The sequence below is a fragment of the Hibiscus syriacus genome, unplaced genomic scaffold (genome assembly GCF_006381635.1).
Source record: "Hibiscus syriacus cultivar Baekdansim isolate YM2019G1 unplaced genomic scaffold, ASM638163v2 tig00003435_pilon, whole genome shotgun sequence".
NCBI lineage: Eukaryota > Viridiplantae > Streptophyta > Magnoliopsida > Malvales > Malvaceae > Hibiscus > Hibiscus syriacus.
Window position 1 is genome coordinate 1,067,432 of NW_024061971.1, and position 17,225 is coordinate 1,084,656.

The window sequence follows — 17,225 nt, forward strand, 5'->3', positions numbered from 1 at the left end:
TTGGTTTGTGTAGCTAATTTATATATAGTGCTTATCTAAAGCTTTGTCCACCAGGAACTGAAATCTCTCTTAAACTAGTCCTAGTATCCAACACCAGTACACCACTTCTTTTCATTTTTTTTTCTCATAAAAAAATTTCAGATTCTTGATAAATTATTCATTATATTGTGGTCCAATCTATTTTGAGCTCTCTCTCTCTCTTACAAAGTTTGTCATTTTCTTCCTTGAAACTAAAAACAATCCAATGGCAACACACCTGCAACTGGCAGCAGCTTCATTTGCTTTTTCTTTCTTCTCCTTGTTCTTGTTCTTCTCGTGCTCCTCTTTCTTTGTACCTTAAACAGTCTTTGTTCAGCCTCAGCTCAAATGTCTAAGTCCACATTGTTCTTCTCTCTGTGATCTCTTTGGATCAATATCTTATATACCCTTTATCACTGTTACACTCAGGTACATGAAACAGCCCTCTTTTGTCTCTGAATCTGTAGATTTCATTTTCTTCTTCTCCCTTTACTGTTCATTTGGGGGGGGGGTTTCCTTTTTCATTTCTTCATAAAAGGCTGCATTTTTTTTCTTTTCAAAGCTCTTTGCTTTCTTGATGATGAATTGCTATTGATTTAAATTTTTTTCTGGGTGCTTTTTAGAGGAAGATTACTCTTAATGTGCATTTTCTCTGTATTTGTTATTGTTTTTATTTTCTTCATTCCTATTCTATGTGAAGCTTTTGTGGTACTTAAATTATCACATCTGCTTCACTCAGATACTTTCTTTTCTACTTTTTTCACTGTCAATTAAGCTTAATACAAGTGAAAAATGGCTTCTATGCTGAGTTATAAATTCAGGGTTTGGGCTAAACTTAACAATTTAGCTTGATAGTATACAAAAGAAATCTTTTTTTGCTACATTCTGACATGAAATTGATGTATTTGAAGCTTTTTAACATTGTTGTTTGAAGAATTTTGGAACCATTGTTTAGATTAGCCCTCTTTAGACCTGTATGCAAAGGGCAACTCAAGCTTTTCAGTGTGTATCATGTGCTCAATTTTGATTTCCATTTTTGTTCAATCATGAATTGTAGTACAGTGAAGTTTGATTCTTTCAATGATGTTTTTCTTTTCTTATAACCTACTGAAACTCTTTGTTCTTAATCTTAACATCTGGACAAATAGTACATATTCCTTTTGCTGGAAATTACTGTATATTCCACTGCATCTCTAGCTTTTGTGAAGGATTCATGAACATCAAATGCCCTGACTCGATTTTCTTTCGTGCAATACAGTAAACGAAGTCAAGTACTTTTTCTTTAACATGGAGCAATATGAAGTATTAGAGCAAATTGGGAAGGGAGCTTTCGGTTCAGCTCTTCTAGTGAGGCATAAGCATGAAAAGAAGAAGTAAGACTGCTAGGGCGGACTTATACTGGCCAAGTCCGTCCTCTATTTATATTTAACTTTGTTACATGTGAAATCTGAGTAGAAGAACAACTAGACATGGTTATTTTTAAGTCATCTTTTGGCAATTGATTTACACTTTCATCTTTGGGAATGCTAATAAGGTATGTGCTGAAAAAGATACGTCTCACCCGCCAGACTGATAGGTCACGAAGATCTGCTCATCAGGAGGTCCATATGGTTTTTTCATACATCTTTGCTATTCCTTTTGTATTTCATCAAGTCAAACATTTGCTAGAAAAGAAGAGACTGATTCCGATTGCTTTATATTCAATTAACATGTTAGCTTTTTTTTGACATGGAACAATGTTGAAGTTTGGCTGGACATAACTTGGACCAGTTAGTTTTATTGTTATGAACTTGGTTTAATTCGATCTATGGACTAACCGTTCAAGTTGTTCGTGTAGATGGAGCTCATTTCTAAATTCCGAAATCCATTTATTGTGGAATACAAAGATTCCTGGGTGGAAAAGGTATGCTTCCTATTTCCCTTTAATAGCTAATGTGCTTGATAGGCCTCAATTCTCGTCCATTTTACACTATTTCCGGATACATCGCCATTATGTCATAGTTGTCATGCATTCTTATTGAAACATTCCCGGTGATCAACAGCTTAACATGGGTTCACATATGTCCTTGTTACCAGGGTTGCTATGTATGCATCATTATAGGTTATTGTGAAGGCGGAGACATGTAAGTTTCATTTCTCTGCTGATACTGATATCTGTGAGATAGTGCATTTATATATGTAACTTGAAGAACCTCGCACGAATTTGGCGAATCATAATAAGATTTTCCGTATAAAACAGGGCTGAAGCCATAAAGAAAGCGAACGGCATGCTTTTCACCGAAGCGGTTTGTTCATTCCCATGCTTTTAACTTCAGTTCTTTTTTTACTCCATTCCCATCCCCTTGTTTTGAACTCTGTTCATCAAAGAACCATAACTCCGATCTTCCGAGCATGTTCAGAAACTGTGCAAGTGGCTTGTTCAGCTCCTGATGGCTCTCGAGTATCTGCACTTGAATCACATTCTTCATCGTGACGTCAAGGTTAGCGACATGCTGTTATGGCTGTTATGCTCTTGCTGACGGTGTTATCTCCTTCTAAAGTGCCTGAAGTAGCTTTCATTAACAATGTCTTATTTCATTTTTCTTTTCAGTGTTCAAACATATTTTTGACAAAAGAGCAAGACATACGTCTTGGCGATTTCGGACTTGCTAAAATTTTGACTTCAGATGATCTTGCATCTTCTGTAAGTACCGTACTAAACTTCAAGAATTCAATGCATCATCAATTGATTTTATTGATTGTAATTAGGGAGAATACTTTATACGCTTTTTTTCAGGTCGTCGGAACTCCAAGTTATATGTGCCCTGAGCTTCTGGCTGACATACCTTATGGTTCTAAGTCTGATATCTGGTCATTAGGTAGGCACACACACGTAGCGGAAAATGCTTGTTTTTATCAGTCCGTCTCGATAAGATTTCAATAATTTCTCTGTATGTGTTTATATGACTTGAAGATACGTTTTCCAGGGTGCTGCATATATGAAATGACTTCTCTCAAGCCTGCATTTAAAGCATTTGTGAGTTCCTTTACCCTTTTCTTCTGTAACTGGTTGCAGCTTGTTGCATATACATCTTATTAGACAATCTGTTTCGTAAGCAAGCGTATCGATTGTAATGTACCGAGCTGCTGTCTGTTTAGATCTCGTTAATATTTCTAGTGCTATTCCGATGATATATTCAATTCGTAAGTGACGTAACTGTAACTCATTTGTGTTGGTGAATATGAAAATGCAGTGGCATCCCTCTAATGTGTGTACTTTGTTGGAAATAATTGATGCTTTGACATTCAGAGGCATTTCTGCATTTGGAAAATCTGTATAATGTTTAGCAAATCATTCTCGTTTCATGTTTTGTTTTCGGCTTCGAGCTTTCGCGTAATCTTTAATCTCATGAGCAGGATATGCAAGCGCTGATAAACAAGATCAACAGATCTATAGTTGCTCCACTTCCTACAAAATATTCCAGCGCCTTGTAAGCCTCATTTACGAACTTGTCGATTTTCAACTGATGAACTGTTTAGTTCTGATTATAGCATTGATTTTCTTTTCAGCCGTGGCCTCGTCAAAAGCATGTTGCGTAAAAATCCCGAACTTAGGCCGAGTGTATGTATTAGCTCTCCTCTATTCTGTCTTATAATAGCAATCCAATTTGTAAATGGTTTAGGAATGTTTTTTATGATCTTTCTCATCTGAAGTATCTATCGATTTTGACAGGCTGAGGAACTACTCAGGCATCCACACCTTCAGTCTTATGTTGTTAAAGTTCATCATAAAATTAATAATCCTAGAAGTAATACTTTACCTGTGCTTTGGCTTGAAACCAATATAAAGAAAACTAGATTTTCGGATCCCATAGATACCCGCTCCTCCATTTTCAGGGAGAGGCGTCGATCCTTCGGTAACGATAGGACTTTAAATCCAAGCATATCTGGAGCTGAGCAAGATTCTGTTTTCTCTACCAAAGGAATACATCACAATGCTCCTGGTTTTCTGAACAGAAGGTTAGAAGATTTGTCTATTGATAGCAGTCAAGAAGGAACTGTTATCTGCAAGCCGATTACTTCAAAACTTTCAAGTGTGACCAAGGCTCCGAAACGTTCTTCGGCAAAAGCTTCTGCAACTCCCAAGAGAAAGACAGAGCCTTTGAGAAACCGTGACTCGGTAAATTCTATGGAGTTCCCGTCTCGCGAAACACATTTATAGAAATTGTTAGTTATAACATTTTTCTTGTTTCGAAATCTGGGTTTTTACCTTTAGTTGCATTGTGTTTACAGTTTCATGTTTCGCGCAATCCGGTTAAAAAACCTCTCCCCTCAACTCGACGAGCTTCCTTGCCGCTGCCGACAAGAACTTCGGTTCAAGAATCTCCTTGTAGATCTAATGCTGGTATTCTTCACCACATACATTCACCAGATGTTTCGGTCAATGCTCCTCGAATTGATATGATAGCTGAATTCCCGTTAGCCTCATATGAAGATGCATTCTTCCCCTTCAACAAAACTTCTCCAAAATCTGAACAGGGCTTCTCTAGGTCACCACAATTTGTCGACCGTTCAATCATGAAAGACAAATGTACAGTTCAAATATGTGATCACTTGTCTAGCAAGCCGAATTTGGCTGATGCATGGCAGGGAATTCAACGCAGCATGTTTCATGCAGATGGAGGCGATGCAAGTGTTTCCTCTGATCAAAACGCAACTGCTGGGGCATCTAGCCACACTTCATCAGACACACGGAGACGAAGGTTTGACCCCTCATCATTCCAGCAACGTGCAGAAGCATTAGAAGGAATGCTCGAATTTAGTGCGAGGTTGTTGCAGCAAGAGAGGTATGATGAGCTCGGTGTGCTACTAAAGCCCTTTGGACCTGGAAAGGTCTCCCCTAGGGAAACTGCCATTTGGTTGACTAAGAGCTTTAAAGAGAACACTACCAAGACTGAGGATTAATGCCAATGAAGCACTGTTGTTTGTATCATATCCCTAGCTGTGTAACCTGTACCAATCTTTTAGAGTTCAGCTTATCCGATTCTAGGCGACGATTAAAGTTGATAGCAACTTAGTAGCAAGGCATTTTGGGTTTTCAAACAAATGCCAATTGTTAGTTCTAGGTTCTAGTTGATCTCCCTGCACCTTCACAGTTCCTACTTGTGCATCAAGTTTCATAATTTTCTTCGAAATGGATGATGGGGTTCAAATGAATTAAGCACGAACTTATCGTCTTTCTATTATTATTATTTGTTTATATTCCTTAGACTGATACTGCATGTGTTCATATAAAACTAGTAATCAGGGACATGTATGTAAACCAGTATGGGAATAAACCTTGTTTTCTCGATCCCGATTTATTATACATGGCAGGTTGATCGTACTCTCATACACTATACGAGCGGTAACATGTTTATTAGTTAAGGGTCTTGTGGAATGCAACCTGCAAATGCAGCCGAGAAGAAAATAAGACGATGTTTTGCATTGAGGAAAGATTTGAGATGGGTTTGGAAATAAATTCTGAATCCTATGGCTCGGAATTGAGGGACGAAGGAAACATTTAGGCAAAGTGCATTCCAAAGTCAATGTCTTGAGAAGCTCTCGTATGGCCATTGTGGCATAGCAAGAAGCAGGAAGTGTGAAGGCCGATTTGAGAGCTTTCTGTGGTTCCTGAGAATTCGATCCAGGTGGAGAATGAACTTGCAGAAGCTCGGCGTCAATAGAAGCCTCAACCGCATTGAAGCCCTCTCATTATTCCGGATGATTGAATGGCTCTTCGCCTTCGGTCCATTGGTCAGATTCACAGGTTTAGTTTTGGCAATTTTGTCTAAATGTGTCTCTGACGATGCTATATTTCCATCTGTATATGGCAGCAATTCCCTGAAACAATATATAGACGACGTTAATCTGCAATGTTGCCTGGTCACCTAAAAGAATAACACTTGAATGATAAGAAACACAGACCGTACCAATGAAAGTCTATCGGCTTCTGAACAACACGCCTATAGGTTCCGTTCCCTGCAAGTAAAGAAAACGATGAAAACGGAGACGGCTACGGGAAGAAGATGCTCGGGAAAATATAGAGATGGTTTCAATTACGAGTATGTACTTGATATTATGGACTCTCTATCAAGCTGATGCCATCCTTGTATGTATTTAATATAGAGATAGCAAACCTTCTTTACCATATCGTGATAAACATCGACATCCTCGTTTGTTGGATAAATTATTCGAGAACTGCCATGGAAACATCGTAACATCGTCAGGAAAGAAACGAATAACAGTTCATTATGGAAATGGTACGAGCAATGTATAATCTGCTAGACTCCTTTGATATTCCCTTACCCAGGCATAGGAAGGATGATGTCCTCAGTAGTATAATTTCCAGCACTGATATCTGCTGCAGTTATGACCTGAACGCTATCTTAAATTCTTTGAATCTAGGATCAAAAGATTGATGCTAAGTGAATATACATCTATATGCTCCGACTCTCCATTTTTCTCGAAGTTTCCATATCCGACACAATCCGGATATGGGTATGAGTATATGACTATCCAAAGACCCTCCAAATACATGGTAAAAACTTCACAGCATTGAACATGCCTGCCATGCTCACATATTCGAATCCAACACCGACATACTAATCCGAGTAACATAAGTTGTGCAGCAGATCATTAGCACCAAAACCTAAACAACTGACCTTAACAGGATTGTTTTTCTCTAGTGGAAGATCTTTTCCATATATTTCATCTAATTGAGTACAATCATCTGCATCTTCAAAGCTATCATCTGCATGTTCAGACGGTACAACTTTTGTTTTTTCAGCATCATCTCCTTTGATAATTACTCCGATATTAAACATGCTTTCCAGAAAATAGATAGAGTAGTTTGGTAGTTCAAGAATCTGCATTCAGTAACTTTGTTTCTGAGGTTCTAAAATTTTGTGGGAGCTGCAGTAAGTCGACTTGGTTTCTATTATTATGGACTTTCCTGTTCAATATTTTAGAGCAATCCATGCTTGAGGTAATGTGACAGTTAACAGAAAAATAGCGGTATCGCGATCCTGTATCAGCACTGTCGACAATGGTTTTCGTCCGAGTGACGTTTATATATATTATTATTGTATTTATAGATATTATTATTATAAATATAATAAATATTATTATAATTATATTATATTATATTATTATAATTAATTATTACAACCTTACAGGCCCAAATGTGAAGTCTGATTACAACCTTAAACCCATTATACAACCAGATTCAACCCAAGTAGCCCCAACAGGCTCGGTCCAGGCCCAAACTTGAACCAAACAGCCCAGTAAGCCCACGCTAGAAGCAAACCCACGCTAGAAGCAAACCCAAGTGCTGTTAGGGTTTCATCGCAAGGTTCCAGTGCCGCAAGCCTCCACAGTCGTCCGATCCAGACGCTAATCCAACGGTCATCAGTGCAACCAGCCAAACCCTATGGTACTCATTGTAACCCTAGGGCTATTCCGGCGTCATCGTAGGGATGATGATGCCCCGCCGACGAATGCTCCAACTAGTGCATGCCACGGTGATGCCATATCCTCTCACGATCGAAGCAATCTAGGTGCATTTAATGCACCCAGTCTCTCCACCGCACAACTCACCACCATTAGGGTGAGTCGCCACCATTATGGTGAGTCGCCACCGTAGTTTCGGTGACTCACCGGGGTTAGGGGTGGGAATAGGCCAAGCTGGCCTACAAGGGCCTACGACATGGCCTACATAAAGTCTGGCCTGTACTGACCTATTTAATAAAAAGGTTAGGCTCGGGCTTTTTTAAAAGTCTATTAAATTAAATAAATCATGCTTAAAAAGCCTTATAAATCTGATAGGCCGGCCTATATATATATATATATATATATATATATTTTTTTGGGTTCCAATATATATGTGTCATTGCATTGAGAACACACGGTATAATTAATATTTTTTTTGAAACTAGCAGACTTTGATTACACACTACTGCTCCATAACTTCCATTCCTATAATTAATATTTTTTTGAAACTAGTCGGCAATCCAGAAATGAGTTTGATAAATGCTGGCCATAATCATGGAATCAACATGCAACTTGATAATTAATTACTAGCAAAATAAAAAGAATTGAGGATACAAGAGAGAGTTTATTAAGGAATTGAATAATCTGGAAAAATGGCATGGGGCCTTGCGGTGCATGGGAGGCTGAGTGCTTTTGTCAACTGAACGTTGCAAGTTTGAGAAAATTTTGCTGATTATAATATTAAGAAAAGAGTGCACTTTCTTCCTTCATCTGCCAGCTTCATTACACTTACATAGATTACAGAGCTGTCTGTCTCCCCCTCTCACCTGTGGCTGCAGCTGGTTAAAAGCAATACACAAACTGAATAAAATATACACTAGTCGGCAATACACAGGCTTTTATCAGACCAGGCGAGGGTTTTAAAAAGGCCGCCAAGCTAAAATAAAAGCTTTTGATAGTCTATAGGCCAAGCTCAAATTTAAAAAATTCATCGTAGGTTAAGTTCAGACCTTTTAAAGTCTGATTTGACATGGCCTATTCCCACCCCTAACTGGGGTATGGTCTTTTAACCGGATAAAGGGGTGCATCGAAGAGCCCTATAAATAGGTTCGAACCTACGAAGAGCAAACAACCAAGAGCAAGCAACCAAGCAAAAGCAGCAGCCCAATATACAACAAAATCCAGTTAAATATTGAGAGAAGAGAGTGAAGGAAGTCTTACCACCACCAGAGCATTCACGCGCCTCCACGTGCGGCTTGAGAAGTCGAACTTCGAAGGTATATTTCCTTAGATCTACTGTGATTTAGGTTGTTTTATGGAAAAATGATGTTAGATTCATGTTTAGGGGAAAAGAGAGAGTGATTAGTGAGAAGCAGAATGGGAGAATGAGGTATGAGACCTCATTAGGCCTAATTAAGGCTTATTTATACTCCTCCCCAAACGGTGTCGTTTCAGGGAGAGACCTGAGCGTAAATACGGGTATGGATAAATGGTTTCTGTGGACCTTGTAATTTTGTAACTTTGCAATTTAATCATTAAAAACATGTTTTATGTATTTTAATTTTGTCCTTTAATTTTATTTATTTACGTTTTGGTCATTACTGCATATATACATATTTTAGGATAAATACCATATTTAGCCCTTAATATATTTTATAATTTACATTTCGACCTATATAACAATTTAGGATAAATTACAGTATTAGTATAGTAATTTAATATTATTTTGAATTATATTAATTAATATTAATGTGTTATATTTTAAACCATTAATTATTATAATATTAATCATATTATTAGTATTTATATTTTATATCATAATTAGTAATTTACATATTTTATAACTTAATTTATATTTTATGTATATTTAGTATTTTAATTATCAATATCATTAATTAATAATTTATTTAGATCCTTTATAAATTAGTATAAACAAATCTATTATTTATTGCAAAGACATTTAAATTAAGAGAAAATAACTTCAGTGACCGAAAATGCCTTATAATATACGATTTTAACCAACTTTTTTTGGATTTGCGAAAATAACCAACAAATTCGCAACGCAAAACTCCAGTTTCGCAACGCAAAACTCCAGTTTCGCAACGCGATTATCCAAAATCACAACGCTAATTACCGATATAGGTAAACACGCAACTCAGTTTTCAAAATCGCAACGCGAATTTCATTTTTGCAACGCTAATCACCGATATAGGTAAAGACAACTATTCGCAACGCGATTCTCCAAATTCAACACGATTTTTCAAATTCGCAATGCGAATTTCGTTTTCGCAACTTTAATTACCGATATACCTAAACACAACTCAGTTTTCAAAAAATCGGGATTTTTACCGGATTTTTTCTACCAAGTTTACCTATATCGGTAATTTAGTTACGAAATTCGTGAATTGAGTTGCGAATAGTTGTGTTTACCTATATCGGTAATTAGCGTTGCGAAAACGAAATTCGCGTTGTGATTTTGGAGAATCGCGTTGCGAATTTGAAAACTGTGTTGCGAAACTGGTGTTCGCGTTGCAAATTTGTTGATTATTTTCGCAAATCCAAAAAAAGTTGGTTAAAATCGTATATTATAAGGCATTTTCGATCACTGAAATTATTTTCTCTTAAATTAATAAATATCGATACCAATTCTGAGAGTTGTGGGAATGCTAATTCTTTTCCATACGTAACTGACTCTCGAACTCATGTTTCTGGTAAGCATACCCGCCATGTATTATTTTAATATTATTCTTAGGAATTTTTATTAAAATAATATGACATTTTGGTTACCAGTCTCACCATATTAAAGATTGGTGGTGACTCTATAATTTAGTGTTTTATTTGATTTATGGAGGATAAACACTTACTTTTTCGAGACTAGTTACACCGTCTAGGGGTGTACTATTTGCACTCTCAGTCGCCAGGACAGAAAAACGTCTCGACAAGAACAAATGCATAATTTCTTTAAGCAAGAAATATGAAACAGTTAGACAAATTAAGGGTGATGGGTCTAGATATATAACATCTTTTTCGTGTAACGGTGATGTGCGGCTACTTAACATAACCTAAAATGTTATTTTGATTAATTTGAAAAAATGAGTAAAATACACCATTTCTCACTGAACTATATTCTTTCTCATATTTTACTCATTGTACTTTCTGTTTTTCTAATTTACTCACTGAGTTTTCGAATTGCTCCTGTTTTGATCACTTTTAATTATTTTATTATTATTTTTGAATGATGTAACATATTTTTATTATTTAATATAAAATAATTGAAAATATAAAATAAAAATAGAAGGTAGTCTAATGCCACCGTCGGTCGCCGTAGATGGTGGTCGTTTGGTCCCAAATTTTATGGGTCTTGTTCGTCTTGACCCTTTGAGTACGAATTTGGTGGTTGTTTCACCAGAAAATGTTTCAAAATCCATGAATCTTGACTGAGACGTTTTGGCTTCCTCACTTTCGACCTTCATCCGTGGACTTCAGAGAATTTCCGGTAAAATGGAGGGTGGATTCAGAATTAGGGTGTCGAGACAAACAAGACCCATAAAATTTGGGACCGAACGATTATCTACGACGGTCGACAGTGTTTGACATTTGCGTCCGACCACTTTCTATTTTTATTTTATATTTTTAATTATTTTATATTAAATAAAAAATGTCATATCATACAGAAATAATAACAAAATATTTTAGAGTGATCTTAACAGGAGCAACTTGAAAGTTCAGTGAGTAAATTAGAAAATTGAAAGTATAGTTAGTAAAATAGGAAAGAGAGTATAATTCAGTGGATAATAGCGTAATTTACCTTTAAAAAATTGTAATAACTAATGATTTTAGTTACAGTAAAATGTTATAGTATGACGGATCTTAATCTAAAATATTACATGTTTATCTTTAAAAAATATGCAATCAATAATAATTTCAGTGAATTCTTTACGTGGCATCTGCACAGATTGAAACTTTAATGTTCCCCAAGCTATAAAAGTAAATTCTTTGGTTGAGCCAAATGGGAAATGCAAGTGGAATGTCATGGGGGATTTTTTGCCTCGTTCTGTTCATCTCAGTTTGGCCGCTGTCAAACCACTCCTGAATTTTGGTACCTAGTTGAAAATGGGATAATCGGCGTATTTTCATTACAACAAAATAGCGAATGTGAACATGGAGTTGAATTCTAATATGTGGAGCTTAATCTCGCATTATAGAGGCCTTCCCAGGGTCAAAATCTTGCTATGGATCATTTGTCGGGGTAGACTTTTATCGAATGAAGAACGAGTTAGGAGGCATATGGCCTCGGAAGCAGGCTGCGTGATCTGTGGCGCTGCAGTGGAGTCATCCTTACATATTCTTCGAGATTGTATTATGGCTAAGGAGACTTGGAATGCAGTAATCAATCCTAATCATGCTGCTGAATTTTTTCAACTTGATTTGGTGAGTTGGATTGATAGTAACCTGCGCAGACCTGGCCATTTACCAAACACTGTGGACTGGGACATCCTCTTCGGTTTAATAATTTGGAACCTTTGGATTAGGCAAAATAAGGTAGTCTTTGATATTGAGTTTGTTGCAAGTGGAAACGTTTTTCGACAAAGTCTGTGCATGCTTCATGGTTTCATCTATGGCAGCTTAACCCAATCTCCTTTGGTCAGCATTGTAAGCCGATCAATGCACTGAACCCCTCCTTCGATGGGGTGGTTTAAACTTAATACGGATGGAGCAAGGAGACCTACTTTGGGATTAGCTACGTGTGGAGGCGCGATTAGGGACTCCTCTGGTCAATGGATTGTTGGCTTTTCCAAATCCATTGGCATTTGCTCGATGTTTGAATCAGAACTTTAGGGTATCTATGAGGGATTGAAGTTGGCTTGGGACTTGAAGCTTAACGCTGTCATTATTGAATCGGATAGTAGAGAGGCTCTTTCGGCTATTGGCTGGGGTAAGGAACCGAGTGAAATGTCGCCCATGGTACCGCACATTATCGATCTTACTAGAAGAGATCGGAGTTTGGCTATATCCCTCGTGATTGTAACAAGATTGCGGATGGAATGGCTAAATTTGCTTAATCTCTCCATTTCGGAATTCACACTTTCTACGTTCCCCATGATAAGATCGTCGGTCTAGTCCAAGAGGATCTCACAAAATCCTTAGCTGCTTTGAATTAGCTTGTTTCAGCTACTGTTGTTTTCGCTACATTAAAAAAAGCATTATAGTAATCAATTATATTCGATACATCATATGAATAATCGATAAATCATTTTATAACTTTTAATATTTGGGGATTCAACAAAATAGCGTCTTATAATTAAATGATTTTTTACTTTTAATAGTGTCTTATAATTAAATGATTTTTTTTAACTTTTAATAATCTATAATCTCAATAAAATATTTTATAATTGTGACACCATTTGCGTATTTTACCCAAAAAGAATAGTGCTCCAAAAATGCAGAAACTCAATGAATTGACCCATTGTAGAGATCCAAAACACCGGCCACTAGTCAGAGTAGGGGAGAAACCAAAAACATAGCTTGAAAGAAAGAAGGATGGTGAACATAACAGAGGAGACCCAATTGAACAGGCTTGAAAACCAGGTAGACAATGGAGGAGGAGGTGCTTGGGAGTATCTTTGCCTTGTCAGGAAGCTTAAAGTTAGGCGTTCAGAGAAAGTCTTCAAGTATGGCTTATTGATCTTAAATGACCCCAAAAAACATATCTTTGTCTTTGTTTCTCCTAGCTTTGGTTGATTTCTGAAATTGGGTTTTGCTTGAATTCGATTATTCCGAAGTGTTTGATTTGAATTCTGAGTTTTTTTTTGTATAATTAGATTTGTTTTTTGTTTTAGAGCTCTTGCTCCTTATTATTTGATAACTTGAGTTTTGTTTGAATTTCACAAATTGAAGCTTTATAAATTGATGCTCTGTTATTCATGTGCCTGAATTTAAAGCTTGAAGCTTTGCGGTTTTGTATGCAGAATGGACTCTTTATGAGCAGGTAGCTATTGCCGCTATGGATTGCCAATGTCTAGATGTTGCAAAGGTACAGTCCTTGTCTTTGAAAATTTTCCGTTTCGGGTTGGTTTTTGGATTTTGGTCTTTTTATTCTGAAACTTTCATTTATGTACAAACTATTCTTTTCTTTTACCTGTTTAGTTTGTGATTGTCCATGGGGTTGACCACTGTCATGTTGTTATGGTTTCTCTTTGCTATTAGTTATCAAGCGTTCTTGTTTACTCCGTTTTCTCCTGCTATGTTGAGGCATTAGTTAGAATATTTGGTTTTACCCTGTTCCATGTTCAATATGATGTAACTCTTGTTCGATACTTTTGGTTCTGGCTTTGTTGACATTGATTCTTATTCTTATATGTTGGTTTCTTGCATTGTTTGTTGAACTGTTTCTTGAACTGAAATGCGATATAGCTTCGTTGCTCTAGTTACTGATTGATTGTAGGTTTATGAAGTTGCCTGACATGCATCCTTTCAATTTAATACTGCAGGATTGCATAAAGGTTTTGCAGAAGAAATTTCCAGAGGGCAAAAGGGTTGGTAAGCATATAAGACAACTGAATATATATCTTGCTGTTGATTTATGCATGAATCATACATTTCTGGCCTACGCTTTGATAGTTGACGCTCCTTAAATTATGCTTCTTCTGAACACCTTGTGCAATGTTCTACCTGCACAATAGCTTTACGGCATGAAATATGAATTGGGATGGACTAATTTGTTCATAAATTAGTTTCATTCTTTTGGACTGGGAAGGATGTGTTGATGATGTCTGTTTTCCTTTGCTCTTATCAAATTATGACCTTGTGGTTTTGTTTTGTCGCGGTCTACAGGTCGGCTAAATGGCATGTTGCTTGAAGCAAAGGGATTGTGGGCTGAGGCAGAAAAGGCTTCCTCCAGTCTTTTAGAGGACAATCCGCTTGATCAAGTAAATCCTGTAGCCATTCTTAAATGATGCTCTTTTTTATCAAGAAATGTTGTGAAAAAAGGATTAATAATAATAAAAATATTCTCATGCAGGTAATACATAAGAGGAGGATAGCCATGGCAAAAGCTCAAGGAAATATTTCAGAGGCTATTGAATTGCTTAATAAATATCTGGAAATGTGAGAATCTCTTTACAGTCATAGATCTTTCTGTCTGCCCTTTATTGGTCATGTTTCCTAATTCGATAATCTGCTGAAGAGCAATTGTTTCTCTATTTCCATTTTTCTTTTGCTAGATTTATGGCGGATCATGAGGCTTGGAGAGAACTAGCAGAGATATATGTCTCCTTACAAATGTGAGTGTTAATTTATGGAACAATATCTTATCTCCTATTATGTTGTGAATTCATAACAGGTAGCTTAAGCCTTTTGGTTTTTGTTGATAAATCAGGTACAAGCAAGCGGCATTCTGCTACGAGGAGCTTATTTTGTCTCAGCCTACGGTTCCATTATATCATTTGGCCTATGCTGATGTGAGTGGCTTAATATATTTCGAATCTAAGATGCAATTTCATCAGTGGATTTTTTACTCTTAACATTCTACATCTCGTTGCCCTTCTTTCGGTTTTTCCCCTTTGTTAGTTAAACCACCCAATTGAGAACTAGTTCCATCTGCAAAAATAAAAAGGCCGTAAAACAAGAAACCACTTCTGTAGTTACATCATTCTAAAATGCAATGGTTGCTGACTAACCAAGAGGGTAGCTTCTTGATGGATGTTAATGGACATTGGTTTTAACATAAAGACTTCTAGCTGGAATTCTTTTAGTTCTCGGAATGGTTTTTCGATGATCATTTACTATACCTTTCGTTAACAGGTGCTTTACACACTCGGTGGACTAGAAAACCTTCAGACTGCCAAGAAATATTATGCATCCACTATAGACTTGACTGGGGGTAAGAATACCCGAGCACTTTTCGGAATTTGCTTGGTAAGCTCCTTATCTTTCGTTTAAGAGTTAAGGTGCAGTACAATTAATTAGATGCATGCATCAGCTTTTTATCCTTATAATAACCGGAATCATATTAAAATTAGTATCGTGCTCATCTTATGTCCTGAGAATTTTACCTCTCTAACATGAAGTTTAATCCCCTCTTATTCAGTGCACCTCAGCCATAGCACAGGCTTCAAAAGGAAGGAACAAGGAAGACAAGGAGAGTCCAGAGCTCCAGTCTTTGGCAGTAACAGCCTTGGAGAAAGACTACAAGCAGAGAGCCGCTGATAAACTCGGTTTGCTTGTGCATTAAGAAGTTTGAAAAATTAGTCTCGAAAATGTAGTCTCAACACCGATGACATCGATTGAACACTTGAATTATTGCCCCATACTCTAGAATAGAAAAGGGGTTTGACAATAACTTTAATGTTTTAAAGATTCGAAATTTCTGTCTGACGAATTTGAGTTACAAGCCGCCATTCATGTGTGCTTTCCACTTTGTTTTGCCATTCTTCTTATCTGTTTGAGGTTCTGATGTATTATTTAGCATACTGCCATAAAAAGAACTAGAAAACTTATGAGATGATTCTTCTTTCTTTCTCGTAATTTCATTTTTGGAACATTACCATCCACTCGGGACACAAGTATGAGTGTCGGACACGGAAATATATTTGACACGACTATGTTCATCTTTTTTCTAAGGTATTTGGATGATTTTTGAAAGATTATATCTCCGAATTATGCTGCAGGGAAATTTACTTTGTTAAAGAAAAGGGGATTTGCGATGAAATTATTCACTGTCTGTAAACACACACAAAAGGAAAAAAAACTGTTATATATCACTTCTCCATTTGAAAAATGACAGAAATGGTTTAAAATCTATCCCAACCATTAATATTGTTGTTATTTCGTCAAAATATTATGGGTATTTATCAGAGTGACGGGCTGAATATTCTATACTTGTGGTTCATTTTGTCTCCATAATATATTTAAATCAATAATTTTATTTTTTATTTTTTAAATTATATTAATTTTATCTTCGAATTTATATCATCATCCATAATATATTTAAATCAATAATTTTGCTTTTTTATTTTTTTAATTATATTAATTTTATCTTCGAATTTATATAATCGTGTCAATTTCATTTTTTGACCGATGATGAAGGTTATGGTGTTAGTGTGGCACTTTAAGTGTACTAACATGATAATTTACAATGTTTATACGATGGTCGACAATCGACATGTGAAACATGATTGAATGTTTAAATTGATTATCTTTAATCAATTTTAAAGTTTTAATTGATTTTAGTTTAAAAATAAAAAAATTCTAAAAAATTGAACTTGATAAATTTTGGGAGAGTGGAGATAGATACTGGCACCAAAGATCTAGAGTAAACTGGCTTAAATTTGGGGATCGAAAAAAGGAATTCTTGCATGTTACAACCATCCAGAATAGACGCAGGAATTCCTTTATGAGACTTAAATAAGATAGAGAAGATGGATTGAGGAAGAAGACCAAATTGTTGAGTATTTACAGGGACGCTTCAAACTTGTGTGTTCATAGGATAATGTAAGCGCCATTGATGGAGTTTTGGATTGTATTCTTGAGATAGGGAAGTTCTGTCGTGCGGCGGTTCAAAAACTGTTAAAAAATGGCTAAAAAAAGCGCGATTGGTTAAAAAAGTGATCGTTTAAAATTTAGACCGATTATGTTATATCATTTAACCGGAAATATTATCAAGTACAATAACATATTAGGTAGCGCTTATATAATGT

The 17,225-nt window shown here is 36.3% G+C and overlaps 2 protein-coding genes across 2 annotated transcripts; both read left to right on the top strand.

Moving 5' to 3' along the window:
- The first annotated feature begins 198 nt into the window (after positions 1 to 198).
- LOC120177346 (serine/threonine-protein kinase Nek1-like) lies at positions 199 to 5,216 on the top strand. Its single transcript, XM_039183529.1, has 14 exons — positions 199 to 447; positions 1,277 to 1,391; positions 1,553 to 1,619; positions 1,856 to 1,921; positions 2,095 to 2,141; positions 2,258 to 2,303; positions 2,418 to 2,498; positions 2,609 to 2,701; positions 2,795 to 2,876; positions 2,985 to 3,034; positions 3,415 to 3,488; positions 3,568 to 3,619; positions 3,731 to 4,177; positions 4,291 to 5,216. The coding sequence occupies exons 2-14, from the start codon at positions 1,306 to 1,308 to the stop codon at positions 4,960 to 4,962; spliced, it is 1,863 nt and encodes a 620-aa protein (XP_039039460.1). The 5' UTR covers positions 199 to 447; positions 1,277 to 1,305; the 3' UTR covers positions 4,963 to 5,216.
- A 7,907-nt stretch (positions 5,217 to 13,123) lies between these two features.
- LOC120177130 (ER membrane protein complex subunit 2-like) lies at positions 13,124 to 16,069 on the top strand. Its single transcript, XM_039183361.1, has 9 exons — positions 13,124 to 13,199; positions 13,497 to 13,561; positions 14,019 to 14,067; positions 14,362 to 14,456; positions 14,549 to 14,634; positions 14,751 to 14,810; positions 14,906 to 14,987; positions 15,331 to 15,444; positions 15,617 to 16,069. Exons 1-9 carry the CDS (start codon positions 13,124 to 13,126, stop codon positions 15,758 to 15,760), a joined length of 771 nt encoding a protein of 256 aa, XP_039039292.1. The 3' UTR covers positions 15,761 to 16,069.
- Positions 16,070 to 17,225: the final 1,156 nt, after the last annotated feature.

Coding starts and splice junctions, on each gene's coding strand:
- LOC120177130 (XM_039183361.1), top strand. CDS start 13,124: ATGGAGGAGGAGGTGCTTGGGAGTATCTTTGCCTTGTCAGGAAGCTTA. Junction 13,200..13,496: donor CGTTCAGAGAAAGTCTTCAA/GTATGGCTTATT, acceptor TTTTGTATGCAG/AATGGACTCTTTATGAGCAG. Junction 14,635..14,750: donor CTTAATAAATATCTGGAAAT/GTGAGAATCTCT, acceptor TTCTTTTGCTAG/ATTTATGGCGGATCATGAGG.
- LOC120177346 (XM_039183529.1), top strand. CDS start 1,306: ATGGAGCAATATGAAGTATTAGAGCAAATTGGGAAGGGAGCTTTCGGT. Junction 1,620..1,855: donor GAAGATCTGCTCATCAGGAG/GTCCATATGGTT, acceptor TTGTTCGTGTAG/ATGGAGCTCATTTCTAAATT. Junction 1,922..2,094: donor AAGATTCCTGGGTGGAAAAG/GTATGCTTCCTA, acceptor CCTTGTTACCAG/GGTTGCTATGTATGCATCAT.